The 24755-nt window shown below is 26.2% G+C and overlaps 1 protein-coding gene across 1 annotated transcript; it reads right to left on the bottom strand.

The window, feature by feature from the left end:
* Nucleotides 1-3698: 3698 nt before the first annotated feature.
* On the bottom strand, nucleotides 3699-20430 carry LOC100197109 (etoposide-induced protein 2.4 homolog). Its single transcript, XM_065787396.1, has 11 exons — nucleotides 20304-20430; nucleotides 20046-20201; nucleotides 19881-19941; nucleotides 18523-18589; nucleotides 13782-13918; nucleotides 13525-13595; nucleotides 12966-13041; nucleotides 9849-9954; nucleotides 4449-4560; nucleotides 4261-4332; nucleotides 3699-3984 (listed from the first exon to the last, which is right to left on the bottom strand). The coding sequence occupies exons 2-11, from the start codon at nucleotides 20171-20173 to the stop codon at nucleotides 3903-3905; spliced, it is 912 nt and encodes a 303-aa protein (XP_065643468.1). The 5' UTR covers nucleotides 20174-20201; nucleotides 20304-20430; the 3' UTR covers nucleotides 3699-3902.
* Between the last annotated feature and the right edge of the window lie 4325 nt (nucleotides 20431-24755).

Genomic DNA, 24755 nt, shown 5'->3' with positions numbered 1-24755 from the left:
TTGAAAACCTTTGCCTTGATTACCTAATTAAAAAGTGAAAATTTCAGGGCCGACGACACCGGGGGCCAGGGGGCACGTACCCCAATTTTTTTTTCAAAAAGACCATTTTTTTTATATTTTTATTTTATTTCATTTTATAAGAAAATTCTCGATATAGAAGACTTTTTTAAGAATTGACGATTGTGCTCCACCCCTACCCCTACATCACCAAATTTCATTTAAGAGAAAATCAATAAGAATAAAAGAATATTTTAGAAATGGCGCATAAATAAATAACAAAGTCTAACAAGTTAGGCGAGCCAAACATTTAAAATAATAAAATTTCAAGAACTAGAATGTATTGAAGAAATACATTCTCTAAAATGAATTTATTTTACTATGACTTTATTTAAAATGAATTTATTTTACTATGAAGAACAAAATGTCCGAATTTCTGTTCTTTTGCATTTTGCAAAGTAATCGTTTTGCAAACTTATTACAAATGTTTTGTTTTTATATTGGTTGCTATGGTGTTGTTACGAGAATAAAATATTTATTTGGTAGACATTAGGCCAAATTATTAAAACTGAATGATAACATGTTAAATTAAAAGTTTTTTTAATTTGTGAACAAAAGTATAATGAGCCAAATTTATTTAACTTTTTATTTTTCAAATTTAACTTTTATTTCTTGGGGTACCTTAATAAAAATAACGTACACAATCGAGTTAATTTTACTTCTTTGTTTTCATAGTGTTAAGGCCGTAGTTTGTTAAAAGCTCCAATTTTTTTTAAGGACTCCTAACGGGTGATGCGGAAGTTATCGGACAAAATAAAAACGTAAATAACTTATTTATAAATAAAAAAAACAAACTTCTATTTTATATTTTTTTTAAATAAAGCATTTATCTTTTAATAAAAATATATTATCTTTTATATGAAAAAACACCACCATCTGCAATTAATCTCAATTTTGCTCTGACGCCTTTCATATGCGACTGTAAAAAGTTTAAATCAATTTCTTCTAGTTTTAGTTTAATGCGATCAATCAAAACTTGCTTTGTTGAAGCTTGCCAATCTCCCTCGTAAACCTTCTGTTCCAAATGTCTCCAAAAATTTTCAATCGGTCGTGCTTGAGGCACATTTGTGGATTGGATTCTTTATCAACGTAATAGACATATTGGTCCATCCAATTTAGAGAATCTTTAGAATAATGAGAACTTGCTAAATCTGGCCAAAATAAATAGCTAAAGTCTCCATGATACTTGTGAATAAATGAAAGAAGTCGTTTTTCTAAACATTTATTAATATAGTTTGATGAATTGATCGCTACAGCCTTGGTAGTGCGAAACAATGGCTCGGACATACCACGGTCAGATATGGCTATCCACATTAATAATTTTTTTGGAAATTTCTCTTTTCCTATAAAACGAACACTTTCTGGGCATGTCTTTTTGTTGTTTGTGTAGTATCCAGAATTTCCAGGCATGTTGTCCCCTGCAAAACAAAAGTATTTTTCGTCATCGATGACTAGAAGCGATTTTGCGTTATAGAGTTGGTTAACTAGTTTCCTGCTTCTTTTTTTTGCCTTTATTTGTTGTTCTATAGTGTATTTTGGAGACTTTTCATGTTTTCTATATTTAATATTCTATTTTTTTAACTGATGACCATTTGTCGATTGACTTACACCGAATTAAATAGCTTTTTTTCTCTTACTATTCCCTTTTCGATTGTTGACATGTCTCGTTAATTTGCCTTTCTTAACTCTAGTCCAGGATGTCGGACGACCAAGGGCTTTCCATCAGAAAACGATTGAACAGTTTCAAGTCTTTTTAGGTGATCTCATTTTGTGCTTCGAGCAAATCTTTTCTTTTTAAAATGATTTACGATTTTTTTTTTTTTTACTTGTTTTTATTTACAAAAAACATTTTTAGTCGCATTCGATAAGATTTTCGTTCAGCTGCATTTAACATCATTTTAATTAATTGTGTTTCGAATAATAAAGTTTACATTTTATAAAACGTTTATGCCTACGCATAAAACCACAAAAACTCATTATTATGCTCAAATAATGAAATTAGGATTTGTCCGATAACTTCCGCATCACCCGTTATTTTTAGGTTTGTAGCTTTTATAAATGTTACGTTTCAAGATCTTATTTAAAACTATGGAATTATTTTTTTTTTAATTTGCAGAAATTATTTGTTAACTTTGTCGCTAGAAAAAATTATTTTCAGCAATGTACGACTGAATCTAAACGATATCTTATACTGAAAATATTAGAATAATTTATTTTAAATGCTTTGTTTGAACAACATAAACTGATAAACAAAAATGCAAAATGAATCAAAAATTAAAAATTTAATTATTCTCTATCACAAAACATATTTTTATAAACTTATAACATCTATTTATATTTTTATTTGATAAAAAGATTCTAAAATAGTTTATTAGTGCGATTTTTATTTTAATTTTTGTTGTTGTTTGTGGTTATTAAGGTACTCCCAGAAGTCCTTGTTGCTAACCAAAACGGCTCTTGAAGTTTTTTTGAAACTCAGTAGCAGCTTGTTTCATACTTTCACTTGCAACTTCATTATATAATAACATAACATACTGGCAAACTAATTGGTATCAATTCAAACAATCTCAAAAGTTCATGCACCAAAATTTTTTTATAAAAACCAAAAATTGGTCGTATATTTACTTTTAAAGATTTTTTCATACTTTTCTCTGTTTTGTTTTTAGATAAAAATCTTAGTGAAGTGTGAGTACACATTGACTAGTCTCAAGTTGACCAGGCACGTTGAGTAAATGTTTTTGAATCAACTCCTTTATTATAAAAAAATTCATCAAAATAAAATAATTGTCAATTTGCTTCTTATTGCTACTTTCAATGACACTTGTTTCTTAGCACTGGAACTAGATAGCAACTGATTGACACTTGTTTCTTAGCACCGGAACTAGATAGCAAATGATTGACACTTGTTTCTTAGCTTTGGAACTAGATAGCAACTGATTGACACTTGTTTCTTAGCACTGGAACAAGATAGCAACTGATTGACACTTGTTTCTTAGCACTGGAACTAGATAGCAACTGATGAAGATAGAGAAGTTAAAGTGTGAACAGTAGAATAATTGTTATTTGAATGGCATAATATAAATACATAAATATAAATATTTGGAGGTTGTTTTGTGTTTGAAGTTAACACTTTCAAAAACCAAAATAAAATGCATCTACCTCTGCCTGCCCATAGGGTGTATTAAGATTTTGGTGGGGAATCTTGATACAAGTTTCATATATATAAACATATATTGTTTCATATTATATATGTATATATATATATATATATATATATATATATATATATATATATATATATAAATATATATTACTACAAATTTAGTCTGTTGTCTTGTCTTAATCTTGATATATTGTTACCTGTTAACTTGTTATCCGATTTTCTTTTGTATTGTTATCTTTTGTACTGTGTTGTTATCCTGTTATCTTTGTCTTATCTTATATTCCTACAAGTTTAGCCTGTTATCTTTAACAATCGCTCAAATAATAAAATTAAAAATTATTTTTTTAATTAATATTTTTTAAAGATTGCTGAAATAAATACGTATTAAAAAAATAATAAAAAGCTTTCCCTACAAAAGTAAACCAAATTTTTCTTTTAAATCTAATGTTTTTTGTTTTACGGTAATAAAAAACAAAACTTTTCTTTTAAAAAAACTTTATTTTATAATTTTTAACTTCAATTTTTAATTTAGAAAATGATTACATTATACATTTATTAATTCAGATTAAAAAATATTTTAATATAAATGATTAGAAACTTTTAAATTTATAATTCTAGTTATTCTTCAAATCCTTTTATCTCTAGTTGTTCTGCAAATTCTCGCGAATTCAATGGAACATAATTAGGTAACGATTCTTGATTTGAAAAGAAATGTTCTATTCGTGAGCCAAATAACAAACGAAAACAGCCTCAAAGGATATTTACTAAAATAAAAAAGTAAACTGCATAGCTCTGGTGATAACTTTTTTGTAAATATTCAAAAAAATAGATTAACTTGGGAATTTAAATATTTAATACGAAATATCCCTAAAAAATGTATAACACTTTTTGACGTTCAGATTTTAAAACGTCGATTTGACAATCAAGGATTTATTTGATTTGGCCTATTGCAGCCAAAATATTTTTTTCATAAATTTGAAATAATGTATAACTCTGATCAGCAAAATTTTATTAAAAAAAACTTAAAAACCAGTTCTTACCCATCTAAGATAGGTTGCGCTTCTAATCCGCTAAGTATGAATACTGGAAAGATAATTCCAAAAACACAAGCACTATTAAAAAAAAATTGTATACAAAAAATTGCAAATCACAGAAAAAAATTAAATAATACAATCTGAAGCGAGAAAATCTGACGGAGAAGCGAGAAAATAATGCCGTTAAATGTTACCTAATAACTGTTGATGAAGAGATGTTTGTAAGTGTTGTTAATAATGCGCCGAAACCAACAAAATATGGCCAGTTATTTTCAATGTATGCTAGTCGCCTAACAACATTCCAACCTAAATTGAGTTCAACCAAAATATTTTAAAACAAAATTTATTGAAATATGATGAAAGTTTATGAACTAATTTTCAATACTTAAAACTAAAAAAATGTAACTTATTCTAATTTGTTTATGTTTCAGTTATTTTGAATTAAACAATTCCACAGTGGGCCAGAATTCACTTTTACTGGACAAAATTATAACTAAATTAATATTGGAGCTATATTATACCAAAACTAGCATGAGTGCTAATATGGTCTGCGCTTCTTATAAAGGTTTTATTTTTTTATTTTGTTGCTATAGATACCTTTATTTTGCTTAGCAACACTAAATTCACTAAATTTGGCAAGAGTACCAATATGAGATCGCGCTTCTTTATAAAAGTAATAATTTTTTTTATTAAGTTGTTATGGATAATGAAATTAAATAATTTTCTTAGTTACAAAGGGGTAAACTAATTTTTGAATTGATTTCATCAGATTTTATTTTGTTAAGATTTGAAGTCTTTAGTTATAGCCTCTTGAGTATCCTCTGATATAAGTCTTATAGGTAATGTAAGGCTTTGAATAATGTCATGTCCATGTATCAATACTTTGTGCTCTGATTGAGCCATGTAGTACCTTGAATAAAGGGACACATATAGTCTAATAGTGTCAATACAATATATATGTTACCAGATTTTACCATGTAAAATCTGAATATAAGGTTTGCTGCAAAAGCATCCCAAGCATCCCTTGAAATATTATCATCATTGCTTGATTCAGAACCACCACTTTTGGGTAAACCAACAACAAGTCTAATTTTGTTCATAAAATAAGTCTAAATCTTTTGGTTAGTTACAGATACCTTTTCTTTGTGTTGTTTAGATCTTACTTGCCACTTTCTTGTTGTTTTTTTATATACAATGTGCAAAATCATCTCAAAAAATTGGATCCCTGTATGGAGACTGGAAAGACCATATTTGAATTCTCTATGAGTATAACCTATATAAGGGTTTCAAAACTATTCATACTTTTTGAAGAGACACCACACATTGAACAGCTTGGTATGAGTTTTTCCAGATAATACTGTTTGAACTTTTCTATCAATCATTGTAAGTTCAATAACACATAACATAACTAAAATTATACCCAAGCTTCTTTTCACTTTTAATGTACTGATCTTCTTTGAGCACTTTTTTGATTCTGATTCTAATCTTTGATTCTGTTTTGTATGCAAATCTTAAAGGTCTGCAATCGGCTGTGTTGCCTATTTGGAGAAATCAAAAGTCAGCATGACTTTTGATTTCTTGGCAGCAATAACATTAGATTCATTCTTAGTTTCTTACTAGCAGTAAATAATAATTCATTGGATGAATGAGATGAATGGCGTTTTTTAGTTTTATTAGAACTACCATCAAATGCAACTTGTTTTCGACCATGTTGCAGTTGGTTCATTGTCTTTTTTTCTGACAATTAAATATTTGTTAAGCCAATTCACAAACTTCTTTTCTAAGTTTTTGACAGTATAGTTTGCAGATTTCCACCTTTATTTATACAAGTAAACAAATTATAGAACAGCATGCTTAAAATCAACATCTTTAAACTAAGGAAATTTTGGCTGAATAAATTTTAATGTATCTTCAGTAACACTTTTTTTGGAATACCAAGATTGTGTTTTTGGAAAAAACTATGAACACATAAGTTTAATAAATCCATATCTAAATAATTATTATAACAAATTTTTTGTATTTAACAGTTTAATATTATAAAATATATGCCATGTCAATTACTAATTCTCGTTAGTATTTTAATTACTAACAAGAATTAGTAATCGTTAAGCGTTATTAATTAAAATTAAAAGTAACTAAACTACTAACAATTACCAGAAATATGTTGTTGCTATGCAAAAATATGTTGTTGCTATGCAAAGTAAGGTCTCCATTGAAAATTTATCCTTATAAGAAATGTGAACCTCATTTTAATACACGCATTTAATATTGTGTATTTAGCGCAAATAAAAAACTGTTAAAACAAGGTAAATGTAAAAATAGGTTGTTGCTATGCAAAATTAGATACCATAGTAACCAAATCAAAACATATATAAAATCTGAACAACCTAAATCTGAATGAATCTGAAGGACCTAAGGGGACAAGCAATCAATAGAAACTTGATTGAAGCATCATATAGCTCAAATAAATATAAGACAGCAAATTGTGTCAATTATTAGTTACAGTGTTGCAAAAAAAAAATTTTATTTTTTGCGACACTATAACTAATAATTAAAAAAAAAAGATTAAAAAAAAAAAATTATTATTTAATCTGTCATTTTTAAAGTATAACTGAGATAACATGCTATGACAAATTTATTTCAATGCTTTTACTTATCTCTAAACACTCTAAAATAACATGTACTAATTTTGTGTTTTGACAACGCAGATGTGATTGAAATATCAACTTGATGTCACCAAAATTACTTATTTATAATTATAATTATTTTTTTTTCAAATTTCAATATTCAAATGTTTAGAGTCCTGGTAACTAAGAACTTTAATAGAAATAAACTATCAATAAATTTCTCTTAATATATAAAGAAATTAAAACTAAATAAGTTTTCAAGATTAGACAACTAAAACTTTTCGCATTTTGTCTACCTACTGTGCATCAAACAATATTTGTAAGGTTTGTGATAAGCTAAACCCTTCATAAGCTCAACATTAATTTTATCAAACTTTATTAAGACATTGCCAAAAAAATCATATAAGTAGTCTCATAAAATAATTTCATAAAATTAAATGTTTTCAAAATAAAAAGATTGTAGGGTCAGCAAATTAAACTTTTTTTTGTTCTTGTATGTGATTACTGTTTTTCATAATGCTGAATTAGGCCAGAACACAGTGATATAGAAACACTTAAAATTTGGTTTTTCTCTTGAATATTTGATTTTATTGTGTCTTTCTCCTCATCTGATATGGCATAACTAAGTTTGAATCTTGGATCTAAAACTGTACTGTTCAAGTTTTTGTTATATTTATAGCTGGAAAACCTTGAGATAAAATTTTTTTTCAACTCTTCTATTATAGTTTTTATTTCACCTGCATTTTCTGAACCATAGGCAATGGAAGCGTACAGGTACGCTCTTCTATTATAGTTTTTATTTCACCTGCATTTTCTGAACCATAGGCAATAAAAGCGTACAGGTACGCTTCCATTGAAACTATAAATGGTATAATTTGAGACACTGATGCCCTATTTTCACTCATCTCTAGTGTAGCCACCTCAAAATGCTTTAAAACTAAGATAAGCGTCTCAGCTAATAACCATTGGTCTTCATTAAAATTAGAGACATTACACTTTTGATTTCTAATAAAAAATAATGTTAGTGAAGTTTTTTGTTCAACTAGTCTTTCTAGCATGTAAAATGTCGAGTTCCATCTTGTTACTACATCTTGTATAAGTGAATGTTGGGGTAACTTTAGCTGTTGTTGAATTTCATGTAGCATATCCATGGAAGATGAAGAATGATGAAAGTGTGTGACAATTTTTCTAGACTTAGCTATAAGATCATTTATAATTGTTTGCTGTTTGAAAAGCTTATCGGTTATACAAAGCTGAAGAGTGTGGATTACACAGCTTAGAGAATTTTTTTCTAAACCAGCTTCTTTTATGGCTAATTTCATATCAGCAGCATTGTAAGAGAGGACAAAGTACACTTTGTTAGTTGGTATTTTCCATTCATTTAAAGAGTCTTTTAGAAATTTTGATATCTTTACACCTGTATGAGAGCCTGTTATTTTTTTAAGTTGTAGCACAGCTGTCATAGAATTAAACTCTGAGTTTATCCAGTGTGCTGTTAATAAAAGCTTAGATCATTGTGATTTGTAGTCCATCAATCAGTGGTAAAACTCAAAAAATCTGCTTTTGCTACATCATTCATAATTTGTATTTTCATTTTTTTATAAATTAAAGGAACAACTGTTTCAGTCATATGTTTTCTAGAGGGCATGGTATACCTTGGTTCAAGATGCTTAATTAGTTTTTTAAATCCTTGATCTGTAACTAAAGAATACGGCTGAATGTCTAAACATATCATTTCTCCGATAAGCATAGTTATTTTTTGAGTTCTTTGTTCACTCGAAGTCCATTTCCTATGCTTATTAATAGTTTCCTCAAGCTTAGATTGATGTTTTTGATCTAGAATAACTGTAACACTGTTGCTAACGGATACTTTGCTATTATCATTCTCATTTTAGATCTACTTTCTGGAAAACTTTTATATGTTTTGCTTTCATATGCCCTCTTAAACTAGATGTTGTCATTTTTTTGCCAGATGTTCCTCCTCTTGATATTTTCATTTTGCAAAATTTACAAATTGCTTTTGAGCGATTATTTTCATTAATATCAAAATAGTCCCAGATTGGACATTTCGTTGCTTTACTCATTGTTTCTTTAGTTCTAATTTAATAATATCTCTAAATTTAATTCTACGTTAAGAAAGAAAAGTTTTTATTTCATCGCGCACTTATTTTATAAAAGAGTAGAACAAAAGAGAAAGAAAAGTTAAACTTGAATTGAATTGAATTGAATGAATAACGTTGTATAGAATTTTTTTTTTTGCGTCGTTTCTTCCTTTTTTAGATGAGAGAAATAAAAGTTTAATTGAAACAATACTTTGAATAAATGGGAACTGGAAGAGAAAATTGCTTTAATAGCGTTTAATAGATAAACATTTAAAATAAGTATTGTTTTATATTTTAACTTTGTAAAAACATTTGCTAAAAACTTGCCAATTATTAGAAGTAACGGCATTAAAATCTTCCATTCATTCTTTATAAAAAACAAAATCGTTCTAATTCGAACAAAATGACGAAAGTAAATATTTATAAAACGAGCTTTTCAATTGAAGTAATTGCTCTAATTGTCAAGAGAACAATAAAAAAATAAATGGAAAATAAACTTCAAAAATAACAATTTCAAAATGTTTCATTGTCACATGAATGGAATGTGGCATTTCCATAATATATCTAGTTTTAGGGCCGATGTCGATGCATCGGCCAATGCATCGGCATCGGCCTGTACCTATTGGCATCGGTATCAGCCAAAAGTAGGCATTGGTGCACCCCTAATATATATATATATATACACAAATATATATATATATATATATTTATATATACATAAATATATATATATTTATATATACATAAATATATATATATTTATATATACATAAATATATATATATTTATATATACATAAATATATATATTTATATACACAAAAAAAAAATTTGATTCAAACATTAATAAAGAAAAAAGCTTTCACCTAAATTTGCCCATGTGTACTCAAATGCATAAAGAGAATACAAAAGAGCCATATGAATAAATGAAAGAGCAGGACCAACTACAGGAATCAAACCAACTAATTGTGCCTAAATTTAAAAAACATATATATTAATATCTTTAAACATTTTTTTCTATCTAAATATAGGTAAGCTTCCTCAATTTATATATAGATATATAGATACATAAATTAAATAACACATATAGAAATAAAGATTTCCAGTAGTAGTAGTAGTAGTAGTAGTAGTAGTAGTAGTAGTAGTAGTAGTAGTAGTAGTAGTAGTAGTAGTAGTAGTAGTAGTAGTAAACAGAACTAAGTCTACTGAGACAGCATTTTTAACTCTTCTCAAGTTTTGATTATCCTACAGCCAAGTTTAGATTAGCCAAGGTTACCGTGAGAGAGCGAGTTTTTTATTCCAAAGTTACTAAAGCGACTGTGACGTATTTGAAAAAGTGAATTGTAGATTACTTAAAGATTACTTAAAGATTGTGTGCAAAACAGGTGGAAAAATTAGGTTACAGATCTTATTATTATTAGACCTTATTCTACAGATCTTACAGTCTTAATGAAGTTTATATGAAATTTTTTATGATGATTTATGCATATTAACTAACAAAAGTTTGCCATGGCAGAAACAGGCCTTGTTTTTTCTTTGCGAAAAGGCGATTTGCCGAGGCGTTCACCAGTTTCACGCTACGTAAAAACTTATGTCTTATAGAATATTTAAATTACCTTTTGATTGTCGTTAACATGACGTTTATTCAGAAGAAATAAAGTCGTAAAAGCATTTAACCGCAAAGTCGTAAAAGCATTTAACCGCAATTGTAAACTAATAGATTTTTTGTTAAAGAAACAGTTTGTTTCATAATTTTTTTTTGTTGTTGTTAAAAATTAGTTAAAAAAATTAAGTGTTTTAAGTTTTATCTTAAGGAATTAAATACATAAATTCCTTTTAAATATAAAAATTATTTTTAGTTATAATAGTTTAAAAAATGCACGATTTATTTCGATGTAAATATTTTATTAACAAGATATTTTGTTTATTGTTAATTCAATAACGTAAAGTTTTAATGACGTCTGTTATGAAAATAAATTATGATTATGAATATGTTATCGGTAACTGATAAATATAAAAAAAAACTCTTTATTGTTTAAAAACATTATTAAAATAAGTTCACAAACTAAATAAGAAAAAATTTATTAACAGTTAATAAAATAACCAAAAATCAACTGTAAAATCATAAGAAAATAAACAAACATTATTTTATGTTTCATGAAAAGAATATTTTTTTCAAAATAAAATTTATTTCATATTTGAAAAAAATAATAAAAATGATTTTTTAAATAAGAACTTAGATTTTATTTGTAACTTTTGTCATAGTGAGAAAAAAAAAACTGTTTGTATGATTTTTAACGGGTTAATAAAATAACTATAATTACAATGTGGTACTTGAAAAGACGCTAGTGACGCAACATAACTTCTAACGATGCAAAATATATTTGCTGAGTTGAGTTACTTAGAAATGCATTATGCGTTTTTGCTACCCAGCGAAATCTCGTAACAAGGCCTGCAGAAACATTATTTAAATGTTTGCAATACATTAGCAGAAACATTTATTTAATGTTCAATAAACATGTAACAATAGCAAAAAAATTTTAACATCACAAAAATATTTTATGATGTTTTTCAAGTTTATCAAATGCTAAACTTGAAAAACATAAAATATTTTTGTAATGTACACAAAAATTGAAAAAATGTTTTGTTATTGTAAACGTACCTGCTGTGACTATATCGTTAGTTAATATATTTCAAACAGAAGCAACTCTCTTGAATTAAAAATTGTGTCTAGGTGATTAATTTGTTATTTCAAGGTTATATCTGCAGTTATTCCATCTGTTAGATTGAAATGTATATCATTTTTTAATGAAAAAACTATATTTGTATTTCACCTGATGATTGCAACAGCAAAGTTGTGAAAATCACGTAGTTTTATTTTTTACTATATATATATATATATATATATATATATATATATATATATATATATATATATATATATATATATATATATATATATATATATATATATATATATATAGAGAGAGAGAGAGAGAGAGAGAGAGAGAGAGATAGATAGATATATATATAGATAGATATATAGATAGATATATATATAGATAGATATATATATAGATAGATATATATATAGATAGATATATATATAGATAGATAGATACACACACACACGGAATTTCTTTGTAAGAAATAATTAAAAACAACAAAATTATTTTATTGGAGCAAAAATAATTGTCCCTGAAACAGTTCAATTTTGTGCATTTCAAACAGTAGAGTTTATTCTATCCTAAAGCTATTGCTTGAATTCTAATGTTATCTCAAAGCTATTGCTTAGATCTTCAGTTGGATACCAATCAGCTGTATCTCAACTATCAAAAAGAACTCTCAAAAGCAATTTATACCAGATTATTACCAGAAGACCTGAAAGAGAGCTAAAGATTACACCCCATACACAAAGAAGAATAAGACAATAATTGTTTAGCCGAACTATTTACAACAACTAATTAGCTGAGCTATTTGGAAAGAACTAATAACTAAATCTTTATCTATATATATTTTGAAATAACTTCTTCAGTAATTTACCAGCATATGTATCAATATCATGAAATCATTAATTTTTTGAACCTAATTACCACACTCTTCTTGTCCCCAGAGAAACAGAATAATCAAGACATCCCAGAGAAACAGGATAATCAGGACATCCAAATCATTACTGCTTCCATTCTTAAACTTATTCTTACCTAAAACTCTTTGTGATCCAGACAATAAGACATTTCTTTTCTCCAGAACTCACTACTTTCAAAACTACATATTCCTGGAAAATGTTATCTATGATCCCTCACCAAACCCATCTAACTCTCACCCAGATCCCTCTAACTATCACCAAACTTTTTTTCTTACTTATTAGAAAAATATTGGAATCTTTAATTTGCAATTTTCTAAAAGCGTGAGTGAAAAAGCAACAAAAAATTACTACACACTAACAACAACTTTTATATGTTAACACTGAAAAAAAAAATTACCTGAATCAGGAAAAGTATTTCAACTTGTATGCTGAACAAAAAATCAGCCAACATTTTGCTTATTACTTTAAACACACTAAAGAAAAAATATAAATATAATTATATAAAAAATATAAATATATATAATTGAGAAAGTAACTTAAAAATAAGTTTTATGACAATAAACATTTTATTTAATACCATTATTTAATTTAAAATCCTTTTTATATTTATTCAAAAAAAATATTTTCTGATAAAAGCATAATATTCATTAAAGTAGCAGTAAAAAACAAATTCACTGAAGAAGTCTGGTACTGAAGAGGTCAGTTACAAAAAAAACTTAAAACTAAATAGACTTAAGTCTTCTAAATAGACTTAAGTCTTCTAAAAAGTCTTCTAAATAGACTTAAGTCTTCAAGACTTCAAGTTCTTGAAAATTTAGTACCATAGTAACCAGTTGGTTACTATGCTCACATAATGTAGCTAACAAACTAGTTCACAACTTACTAAATAAACAAACTAGTTTTCTTTGTATAAAATATATGTTAAGAGAAACCAAATAGAAAATAAAAATAAAAACCTCTCTTTTGTAGCAATAAGAGATGTTACAGGTCTACCTAACTTTTTCCTGTACGCTACATCAGCAATCTCCTAGATAAAGATTTTTTTTAAATTTTATCAATAAAATAGTATTGTAGAGCCAAACCATCTAAAACAAAAAGAAAAAGAAAAAAAAAAGAAAAAGAAAAAGGGAAAAAAATTTTCTTTTAATAATTAAAAAAATTCAACTAAACTTAACTGTTTTGCTACAAAAAAATATTATTCATAATTTCTAACCAAGAACCAAAAGCAGTTTAGTATTTTACATAGCCAGAACAACGGAACCACCCACAGGTACTTAAATGTGTAAGTCATAGATGGTTCAAGCCATGACCAAATTGTACTCTGCTGAACTTGATTTTTGAGTAGTATTGCTAAGTAAAAAAATATAATAAAGTAATATAAATCTGCATTAAAGTGATATAAACCTGTAGTATAACCTGTAGTATAAACCTTTAATATAAAACTGTGATATAAACATGTGATATAAACCTATGATATTAACCTGTAATATAAGCCTGAAATATAAACCTGCGATATAAACCTGAATTTATTTTAATTCAATCTAATTTTTTATTAGAACATTTATTATGAGGCTTATTATGGGGCTTATTAAGAGGTTTTTCCTTTTTTTTTTTAAACTATAGTAAGCTCTTCGAGCTAACTGCAAGGCAAAGAGGATCTCTTTTTTAATTATTGTTGAACTCTTTCCTAATCCTTTAACTCTTTTAAAATTTCTCTCTTATTAAGTAAGCACTCTACGTTTACCTCCTAATTTTTATTATTGAGATTTATATTAAAAACAAACCTAAACTAAACACTTCTGTATTTATATTGTAAAGTTGAGTTTATTCAGACTTTTTTGTCTGAAAAACTTTGTTTTCCAGAGAAAGAATATTATAAATTATATATGTGTGTGCGTGTCTCTCTCCCCCTCTCTCTCTCTCTCTCTCTCTCTCTCTCTCTCTCTCTCTCTCTCCTCTCTCTCTCTCTCTCTCTCTCTCTCTCTCTCTCTCTCTCTCTCTCCCTCTTTCTCTATATATATATATATATATATATATATATATATATATATATATATATATATATATATATATATATATATATATATATATATTTTATATATATATATATATATATATATATATTTATATATTTAATATATATATATATATATATATATATATATATATATATTTATATATATATATATATATATCACTGACCTATTGTGGTCATATGTACAATAAATTATTAACATGGTTTTTACCTTAAATATGTTTTATAAAACATAATATGCTTTTTACCTTAAATGCTCATACAGAAGTATATTTATTCAAAAAAAATTGTTTTTTTCTGAATATATATACCTCCTACTTAATCTTGGTCCAAAATTTGCCCTATTACAAAAAAATATCCCAATGATACAGACAATTAATCACTTATATGGAAACGTGGGCCTTAAAACTCAAGCGACAAAATAAACAAACACAAGCAGAGACTCTACAAAAATATTTGAAAGTTCTAACTAATTTTTTTAAATTGAAAGATGATTTAACAAAACATCAACACTTTTCTTTACAAAACCTAAAAAAAACATTTACATCTAAAGATATATCCATTTGATAAAGGAACAGATTTTGCTTTATTATACTAAAATGAAGGTAAACTAGAAGAACAAATAAAAAATAGTAAAATTATTGATAACAATCCGACACCCATATTCTCTACTAAACTTCAAAAACTGTTATGTAAACTAAGAAAACAGGGTAAGTTAGACCATGCTACTTATTTTAAAATGTATCCATCAAATCACGCTCCACCTAGATTCTATGGAATGGTCTAATAAACCATAAAAACACTACTCAATGCATCCTTTTGTTTCCACTATTAACACACACCATGGAATATCAAAGTATCTGATTAAAATTATTCAACCAACATCAAATAAAATTATAACTTGACTAATTAATTCAAGTAGTTTTGTCAACAATGCTAAAGAATCAAATACTAATGAAATTCAAGTTTCATTCGATGCAATTAATTTATTTCCATCAGTACCAATCGATGAAGCAATTTCTGTTATTGCTAACATATTGAACAATGATTTTGAGGATTTAAAAGCTAAAACTAAATTAACTCTTGTAGATATACACCAGTTAATAGAAGTTTCATTAAGCAAGTGTTATTTTTTACATCAAAAAAACTGAACTTTACCGAACTCAGATCCAATTGGTTTATCGCTGATGGTAGTCATAGCTGAAGCATACTTGCAAAATATAGAAAAATGAGCCCTTAATATAACCTTTGTTAATTCATTCCAACCAATAACTTGCAAAAGATTTGTGGATGATACCCATGCTCGCTTCGATTAGAAAGAAAAACAAGAATTATATCTTAAAACTTTAAATGAACCTCTCTATAAAATATACTGTTGAACTTGAAAACGAAAGAAAACAACTTAACTTTTTAAATATTATTACAAATACAATGAGCAGATTTTATGAGTTTTAAGTACACTGTAAGGATGCGATAATCAATGTTCAAATAAATCTTTAACTCTTTCGCTACTGCCGTTTTAACAAAAAGCTTTTTGCTGTGACCGCACATTTTTTTGAATGAAATTTGGATGACATAACATTGACAACTACTTAAAATTCGAATTTTTAAAATCATAAGAAACTGTATATCAATAGAAAGTTAAACAAATGAACTTTTTCATTAAATAAGTTTTTAACACACATCACTAAACAATAAGAAAAGCAAAGTACTTAAAAACCATTGTTTTTATAAAAAGTAAGTAAAAAATAAAGTCCAAAACAAAACACATTAAATGTATAAAAAGAACACTTTTTTTATTGCCCTTTTTTGTAATTACTTAGCTAAATACCCATTTGCTTCTAAAAGTTAAATTTTACAGTGCTAACGCTGCTTTATCTTTTTAATTGTGAACTAAATTTAAAGAAATTTTTTTATCAAGGATTAGTCGAGATTTTTTAACTTTGTCAAGTGATAACTAATTATAATTACACATTATGGCTCATACTTGTACTTAATTATATAGAGAACTAGTTATACTTTAAGAAAAAACAAATTATTTGTGTCTGGAATACAAATTTATGCACAAAACAGAACAAATTATGAAACATACTCCAAAGCCGCTACCAGTGGCTTGCGGTCATAATTTAAAAAATCAAAAGCCGTCATCAGGGGCTTGCAGTAGGGAAAGAGTTAAAGGATTTTTATGTGGAGCAAAACAAACCTGCTCTCAAAAAAATCTCTCACAAGAAACTGATTTCCTCATAAATACACTTATATCATAAATGGTTATAACAAAAGTAATCTTATCTTACAACCAAAAAACTTAAAATAACCAAATTACACCATGTTTCAAAAAATACTAAGGTAAAAAACTAGGTAAAAAACAGTTTGTTCAACTGCCTCGGATACCTAATATTGACCCAAAACTCCAAAGAGAATTTAGAAAACAAAACATTAAAGCTATATTTACTTTAGCTGATTTAAATAACATATTATACAACAACAAAATAAAACTACATCTGAACTCAAATTGTTTAACATGAGCATTTAAGTGTTTACCAACTTGAATGCTCATGCGGAAGTATATATATATTGGCGAGACCAAAAAGAAACTCATTTAAAAAAGTGTGAAACACCAAAGAGCCTTTTAAAATCAAAAATGGTCAAGTTCAGGAGCTACAGAACATTCTAGGACATGCTGTGGTAACATTGATTGGACCTAAGATCTTGGCAGTCATTCTAGACTACTGGATAAAAAAAAATTAGAATCCCTGGAGATTAAAAAAGCAAGAGTTTGACATGAGATATTCATGAGGTTTGGGCCAGTTGCCCTCAATCAAGATGGCAGGGGTAATGTTAAAACAAAAACTTAGGGACCAGTTTTGAAAAAATTAACTGACACCACTATTATATTATTTTTTTGGTTTTTATATTTTACGCCTTTTAATGTCTTCTTTTTTTAACTGTTTTATGTTATTTTGTAAAGTTTTTTTATGACGCTGACTACAATAGGTCAGCGAAATATTGTCGATATACTATTATATGAAAATATATTTTAAAAATAGTTATACGCTGCCTTTTTTATTGAAACCAACTTGTATATTTATAAACATATCGTATAATAAGAATATAACTTTTAAAGATATATATATATATAAATATATATATATATATATATATATATATATATATATATATATATATATATATATATATAAATATATATATATATGGAAAATTTTTGTTTAGTCATTTGTTTTTATGATTTGTTATAAGGTACTTATTTCCATGCATGCATTTTGAAATTATTTAAGATTTTTTATTTAATAAGTTTTTTAAATTAGTTTTTAAATAACTTTTTCTTGCAAACATAAATAATATTTTTGAAAAAATATTATAGACAGAAGTTGTTTTTAGGATAGACCAATTAAATTTAATCACAATAATTTTAGAACAAACCAATTTAATTCAAAATTATTTTTTTCCTTTTAGGTCCTAAAAAAACTTTGACAGTCTCTTTTGAGAATTTTTTATGTTTAAAAGATTGTTTGTGGTTAGCATAACATTCAAGTTAAAGCTGTACAAAAAATTAAAAAAAAAAAAAAAAATGGCAACAACATTTCAATAGTTAATATAAATAAATTTCTAAAAAAAAAAATACTAACAATTGTAATTGCAAAACATAAACTCATTCGCCCAATGAATGGAAAATGCTTACCAAAAAATGTTATTTACAAATGCATTGATTCCTCTCAAAATAATCTTAATAAACTGTATATTGGTAACAGTTTAAACGAGGGTGAATGAGGGTGAGCAAGGGTAAATGGAAAAAATGCAAGCGTAAAACATAAAAAGTCAAATGAAAGATTAATTTCAGATAAAACAGTTTTTTTTCTTTATATAGATACTAAATAAAATATATGAAAAACAAACTTACAAGTTACAAATGTCAAAAGATATTTAACAGCAGGAACTACAAAATATTCAAAAAGCACCATGCTGAGCTATAAAACAATTGTTTTTAAATTAGACCTAAAATTTATAATACTATAAAAATATATAAAACTAAAAACCTAATAATAATAATAATAATAATAATAATAATAGTAATAATAAATAACAATACCTAATAATAATAATAAATAATAATAGTTTCTTATATGGTGTATTATATATATATATATATATATATATATATATATATATATATATATATATATATATATATATGTTATACTTTATATAAATATATATATTAAAAAATATATATATATATATTATACTTGATATATATTAAGTATGTTAATATCAACTATAGCAAACCAGTTTTTCTTTTAATGCTATTCACCTCTCTAAGGTTAAGGGTCTTCCTAGCCACTACAGGCTAGGAAGCTACTTTATTGTAGTTAAAACCCACTCTTAACTTTTTTACCATACCAGAGTTATGTCATTTTTCAAATAAAGACTCAAAAAAATATAACTCAATATTATATATATAACGTTATACAAATATTTAAGGTGATAAACATCATTTATTTGCTGATAAGAAATATTTAAATTATAATCGCGAGGGAATAGATTGCCATTTAAAACAATAGAAGTTAAAAGTATTAACTCATTTAAAGTTAAGCTAGACTTAATTGAGTATATTTGACTTTTTTTCATTTTGTCTGTAATAGATTTAACATTGCATTATTATTATTTTATTTTACTTTTAATTTGATTTATATTTCATATTTAATTGCAATTTTGATTGACCTAAATTATAAAGTGAAGGACTTTATTTTATGTATATTTTTTACTTTATTAATCTCACCAAGGAAAAGCCACTTTAGTCTTGCCACTTCAGTCAAAAAAGCTGCTACTTTTATTTTTATTTTTTTTTATTTTGTTATTTGTAATTTTATGTAAGTGTAATTTTTTACTTCTCTTTTTTAATTTTTCAAAGTTGTTATTTTTTTTATAATAAATTTTAACTAGTTTGTTAAATGTTAACTTGTTAGTTTGACTAGAAAAATCTTAAACAATCAAAATACCAATCTCATATCCCTTAAACACCTTGTAAAAAAAAAAAAGAAACAAATTAAGTTCAGTTCAACCATGGACATGGTGGGGATTGATCTTAGTACTTCTCTATAAGAAGGCAAGCACTCTACCTCTTAATATATGTACTATATAATATATTTATATTAATACAAATGTGAAATATATATATATATATATATATATATATATATATATATATATATATATATATATATATATATATATATATATATATATAAATTTCCTTACCAATAACAAACCTCCATTCAAGAAACAACATTGTGCAATCATTGGTAAAACTTTTTTTCTTCTAAATTTATACTTAAACTTTTTTAAGTTTATAGTTATTATCAAAAATCATTGAAGATTTGATGTAAAACAACAATCTGAGGTAACTAAGAACAAATAGCATACTTTTTTGTATCATTTGTGTTATGCTTTCGAGAACTTGCCTGTTCATTGTCAATGTTAATAACAACTCCAACACCTAAGAATGAATCTCGAATGCCATGCAAAAAACTAAAAACTGAGGCAATATTCATAGCATGATTTTATAAAAGTTTAAGAATTCTAAAAAGAAATAAAGCAACTCTTAAAAACACTCTTTGGTTAATCATATTTATTACAAATCATTTATTAGCTCTCATTAAATTTCATTTGATCTAAACTTACCAGACTTAAGAATGACTTCGAGATATTAAAACAAAAATTTTTTTTTAGTTTTAATAAATTGTCTAAAGAAGATTTTAGTAAATCTTTATCAGGAGAATAAGAATTTGTTAAGTCTTCTTGTTTGCTAAAAAAATAAAATAACCACCATCTTTAACCACTAAATAAAACTGTTTAAGAAATTAAATCAATTTTTTCTATACATAATATATATCTATATATCTATATATCTACATATATATATATATATATATATATATATATATATATATATATATATATATATATATATATATATATATATATATATATATATAGAGAGAGAGAGAGAGAGAGAGAGAGAGAGAGAGAGAGAGAGAGAATTGATTTAATATATAATATATATTAATATATAATATATATATATGAATATATATATATATATATTTATATATGTATATATATATATACATATATATACACATATACATATATATGTGAGTGAGTGTGTGTTTTAGTACTCAGACTGAGTACAAATTCTTGCACTCAGAACAGTTCTTACGTCTCAGTGCACGAATTTTTTTAATGAGTTATTTTGCTAGATTTTATTTGTTTAATTAGAATATTATTTTTTATTTGATTTTTATTTTATTTTAAGAATTTTGTTAGCATATAAACTACCATTTGAAAATTTAATTTACTAACTGAACTAACATTAAATTGCTAAACAAGCAACAAACAAATTTTAACTCTAATTATTGGGAGAGTTTGATTTTTAGATAAATCAAGAGCTTAGTTGTAGTCCTTAGTTTGTCTTAAAATTAAAAACAATAAGAATATATATTGTGAATGAGTCAAAAGCACAATATCAAAAAAACATAAAAAGCAGTAAAGTACTAACAATTTTTTTTTTTGTATATCACACTATTAAAATAACTATAATAATTATGACTATTTATTATTACATTATATAACCTATTAAATTATATACGCTTAAACGCTTTTTGCAGTGTATTTAAAATATATCGTTTTAATGTTAGACGCTTTAAATACGCTGCAAAAATAGCGTGTAAGACTCTAACACGCAGACTCTTACATCTTTTTAATAAGAAAGCTAACACGCGTTACTTGGAAGTTTCTTATCATAAAAGTTCCAAGAACTTTTTTTTTTTTTTTTCGCTGTTTATATAAAAATAAAATAATAAAATTACAATGAAACTTTTACGTTACACAAAGAATATATATAAAACAGACAGGGGCTCAAAGAAGATACGGATGACTGGTGTCACCACAATCAAAACTACATAGAGCCCCTTCACAATAACATTTAAAGCCCACATGGCTTTAGTAAATTTACAATAAAATATTTTTTCTGAAAAATACTACGTGAAGAATAAAACTCAATAACATAATTTACAATAACATTTAATAACATTTAAAGCCCACATGACTTTAGTAAATTTACAATAAAATATTTTTTCTGAAAAATACTAGGTGAAGAAAAATAACTCATATATACATCCTCATATGTACACATACACATACACAAACACATATACAAACATACTTGCACACACATATATAAACATACTCGCATATATATCAGAAGTTTAGGAGATGCAATTTCATTTGTCGTTTAAAAAAGGAAGTGCTTTTCAAATCTTTTATATTGTTATTTTTTAATTGATTCCATAATGACGGACCTTGGTTAATAATTGAGAATTTTGACACTTGTGATTTTACTCTGCTCAATTGATAGTTATGGTTGCTATTTGACCGAAGATTATATTTTTGTGAAAACGCCAATGTAAAAATATCAGCAAATACTTTTGGCAGCAAGTTATTCTTATATTTATACATAAATATTAATATTTGAAGCGAATTAAGTTTTGATATATTTAACACATTCATGTATTTCATTACAGAGGAAGGGTTTTCTAATCTTTTTAAATAGTTAACCGCTTTACATGCGTGGTTTTGTAGCCTCTGTAATCTTATTAATTTAGTTTTGTGTGTGTTAGCCCAAACAATATTAGCGTAAGAGAGATGACAATGAACAAGACTGAAGTAAAGGTTTTTGCGTGATTTATAATCAAGAAAGGCCCTAGATTTATATAATACACTTATAGCAGATGATATTTTTGCTTCAATAAGACTAATATGTTTTTTCCATTATAGATTCTCATCAAATGTTACTCCCAAAAACCTTGTATAATTTACTCGATTTATTTCATTTTTATTAATTGACAGTATTGACAACTTTAACGGAAGATTAGTTGATTGTCTTATTTTATGGAAGAGAGTAAAACTTGTTTTTTCACAATTTAATGATAAATTATTAGCTATAAACCATTGGTTAAAGCTTTCAAGTTCAGTGTTCATTGTTTCGAACAATATTTTTACATCAGAATTGTTGTAGAATAAATTTGTATTGTCTGCATACATAATTGACGATATTTTATGAGAAGCTTTATTCATATCATTAACATATATTAAAAATAATAAAGGTCCCAAGATTGATCCCTGTGGGATTCCGTAATCAATATCAAGAGCTCCTGACTCCTCCAGGACAACAAACTGTTTTCTATTAAAATGTATAAAGTACTAAAAGTTAGATAAATGAAAGTAATTTTTGGCGCTTACGTTTGATACTTTTTCCTTCAATTTGATTGCGCGAGCAAATTAAAAACACAATCAAACAGTTATTTTCCTTCAAAAATAATAACTGTTAAAATTTTGTTTATAGCGGTAAAATAGAGTTTAGAATAGGTACCAATGGTTTTCAACTTTTTTAGAAAAATCAATTGCTTGAAGCACTCACTCTAGTTTATGTTTCTTAATGAAATCTATGTAAAAATTAAATAAAAATAAGATAGAATCGAGAAGACTTGCAACATAAAGTTTTATGGTCTTATGGTCTTAGTTTTAAGGTACTCTCGCTTGAAGAAATTTGCTTCAAGCGGGAGTACCTTTATAAGACCATAAAACTATAATGTGCAATATTGGAAAGTTGCAAGTCTTCCCGATTCTATTTTATTTTACTTTAATTTTTACATATAATTCATTATAAAACAAAACTAGAGTGAGTTATAATTAATGAAATTTTAAAACAAGTTTTAAAACTTTTACAAGTGTAAAACATTTTTCCGCGTATTTTCAGATATATTGAAACGTAATGTATTAATTTTTTATTTTTTTAAGTTGTCTAAACGTTTTTGGGTTCTGTAAAAATGGGTATTTTTACATAAAAGCCATATACTTAGATGAACTTATGAAAATAAAACATTTATAAATAAAATTATTTTTTCTTAAATGTTGCAACTTATTTGGGTTTAGATAGACAGTTAACAAAAAATATTTCAAGTAATTTTGTTTTTTTAAGGCTGTTTATATGACCCCAGTTAGACGGGCTGCTAACTTAAATGAGATCGCGTCATGTTAAATATTTACCTATAAAAATGAAACTTGTTTTCATGACAAACAGGCCGAATAACGGCCCGGATTACTGAGATCTCACCTAATTTTAGTGGGATCCCACTCAGGTGAGACAATTTTTTTCTATATAAACTCAGACTAGTGAGCCATTTTTTCTAGTTTATTAGTTATTATTATTTTAAATAGTTATTATTTTTTAGGTCAGCCTGATTACCCGGGTCAGCCCAATTTATATAAACAGCTCTTAAGTAAAAAAAAAAATTATCTTTTCAGATTAACATAATGCAGAAAAAATTTAGAGCAGCCGTGGCGCAGTGGCGGCGCACTTGCCTCAGAAACAAAGAATCCCCGGTTCAAACCCCACCTCTGGGCAAGTTTTGCGACATCGGCTTATAAGGAGGCATGAATTTCCGATTAAATGTTCATCCGCGGTGCTCTGCATAAGTACTTCTTATTATCTCACAGTAAGGACTTCTTGGGGCACCTAAATAAAATTGAAAAAATAAATAAAAAATCAACCGGTAAAAAGTTTTGTTTAGGTTTACTTATTTTTAATGACACATTTGTTTGTAATTCTACAAAAAAAATGGCGTCTTTATTGAGCGGTTTATTTATGTCAATTTGTCAAGCTTATTTTTTAAATAAGATAGTCACTAGTTGACTTTAGATTTTATTTTATTTTTAAGTTAACACTTATTTTCATATAATCTACTCCAGCTCGAAGCAACATAATTAAAAAATTAAGAAATCATTTAGGTTTTAGGTTAGATTATCAGGAAATAAAAAGTGAATCGTTAAAATCAGATTTCAAGAATCTTTTAAAATCATGAGTGTTTATTTGCACCAAGTACAGAAAGTATTATTTTCACAAGATTTCGCTTTTTTTGACAATTCATAACAATAGTAATTTACAATAGAATAACCTCTTTGTAATTTACCACATTTGTTCTTAAAACTTTATTAAATTGGTAACGTCATAATTTACAGGGAGATGAAAATTTTAAGGTCTTAATTTTTTAAGGTCTTAATTTCTCGCTGTAC

Source organism: Hydra vulgaris, chromosome 01 (genome assembly GCF_038396675.1).
Source record: "Hydra vulgaris chromosome 01, alternate assembly HydraT2T_AEP".
Taxonomy (NCBI): Eukaryota; Metazoa; Cnidaria; class Hydrozoa; order Anthoathecata; family Hydridae; genus Hydra; species Hydra vulgaris.
Note: the sequence above shows the minus strand (reverse complement) of the source record. Positions and strands in the feature narration are given on the sequence as shown.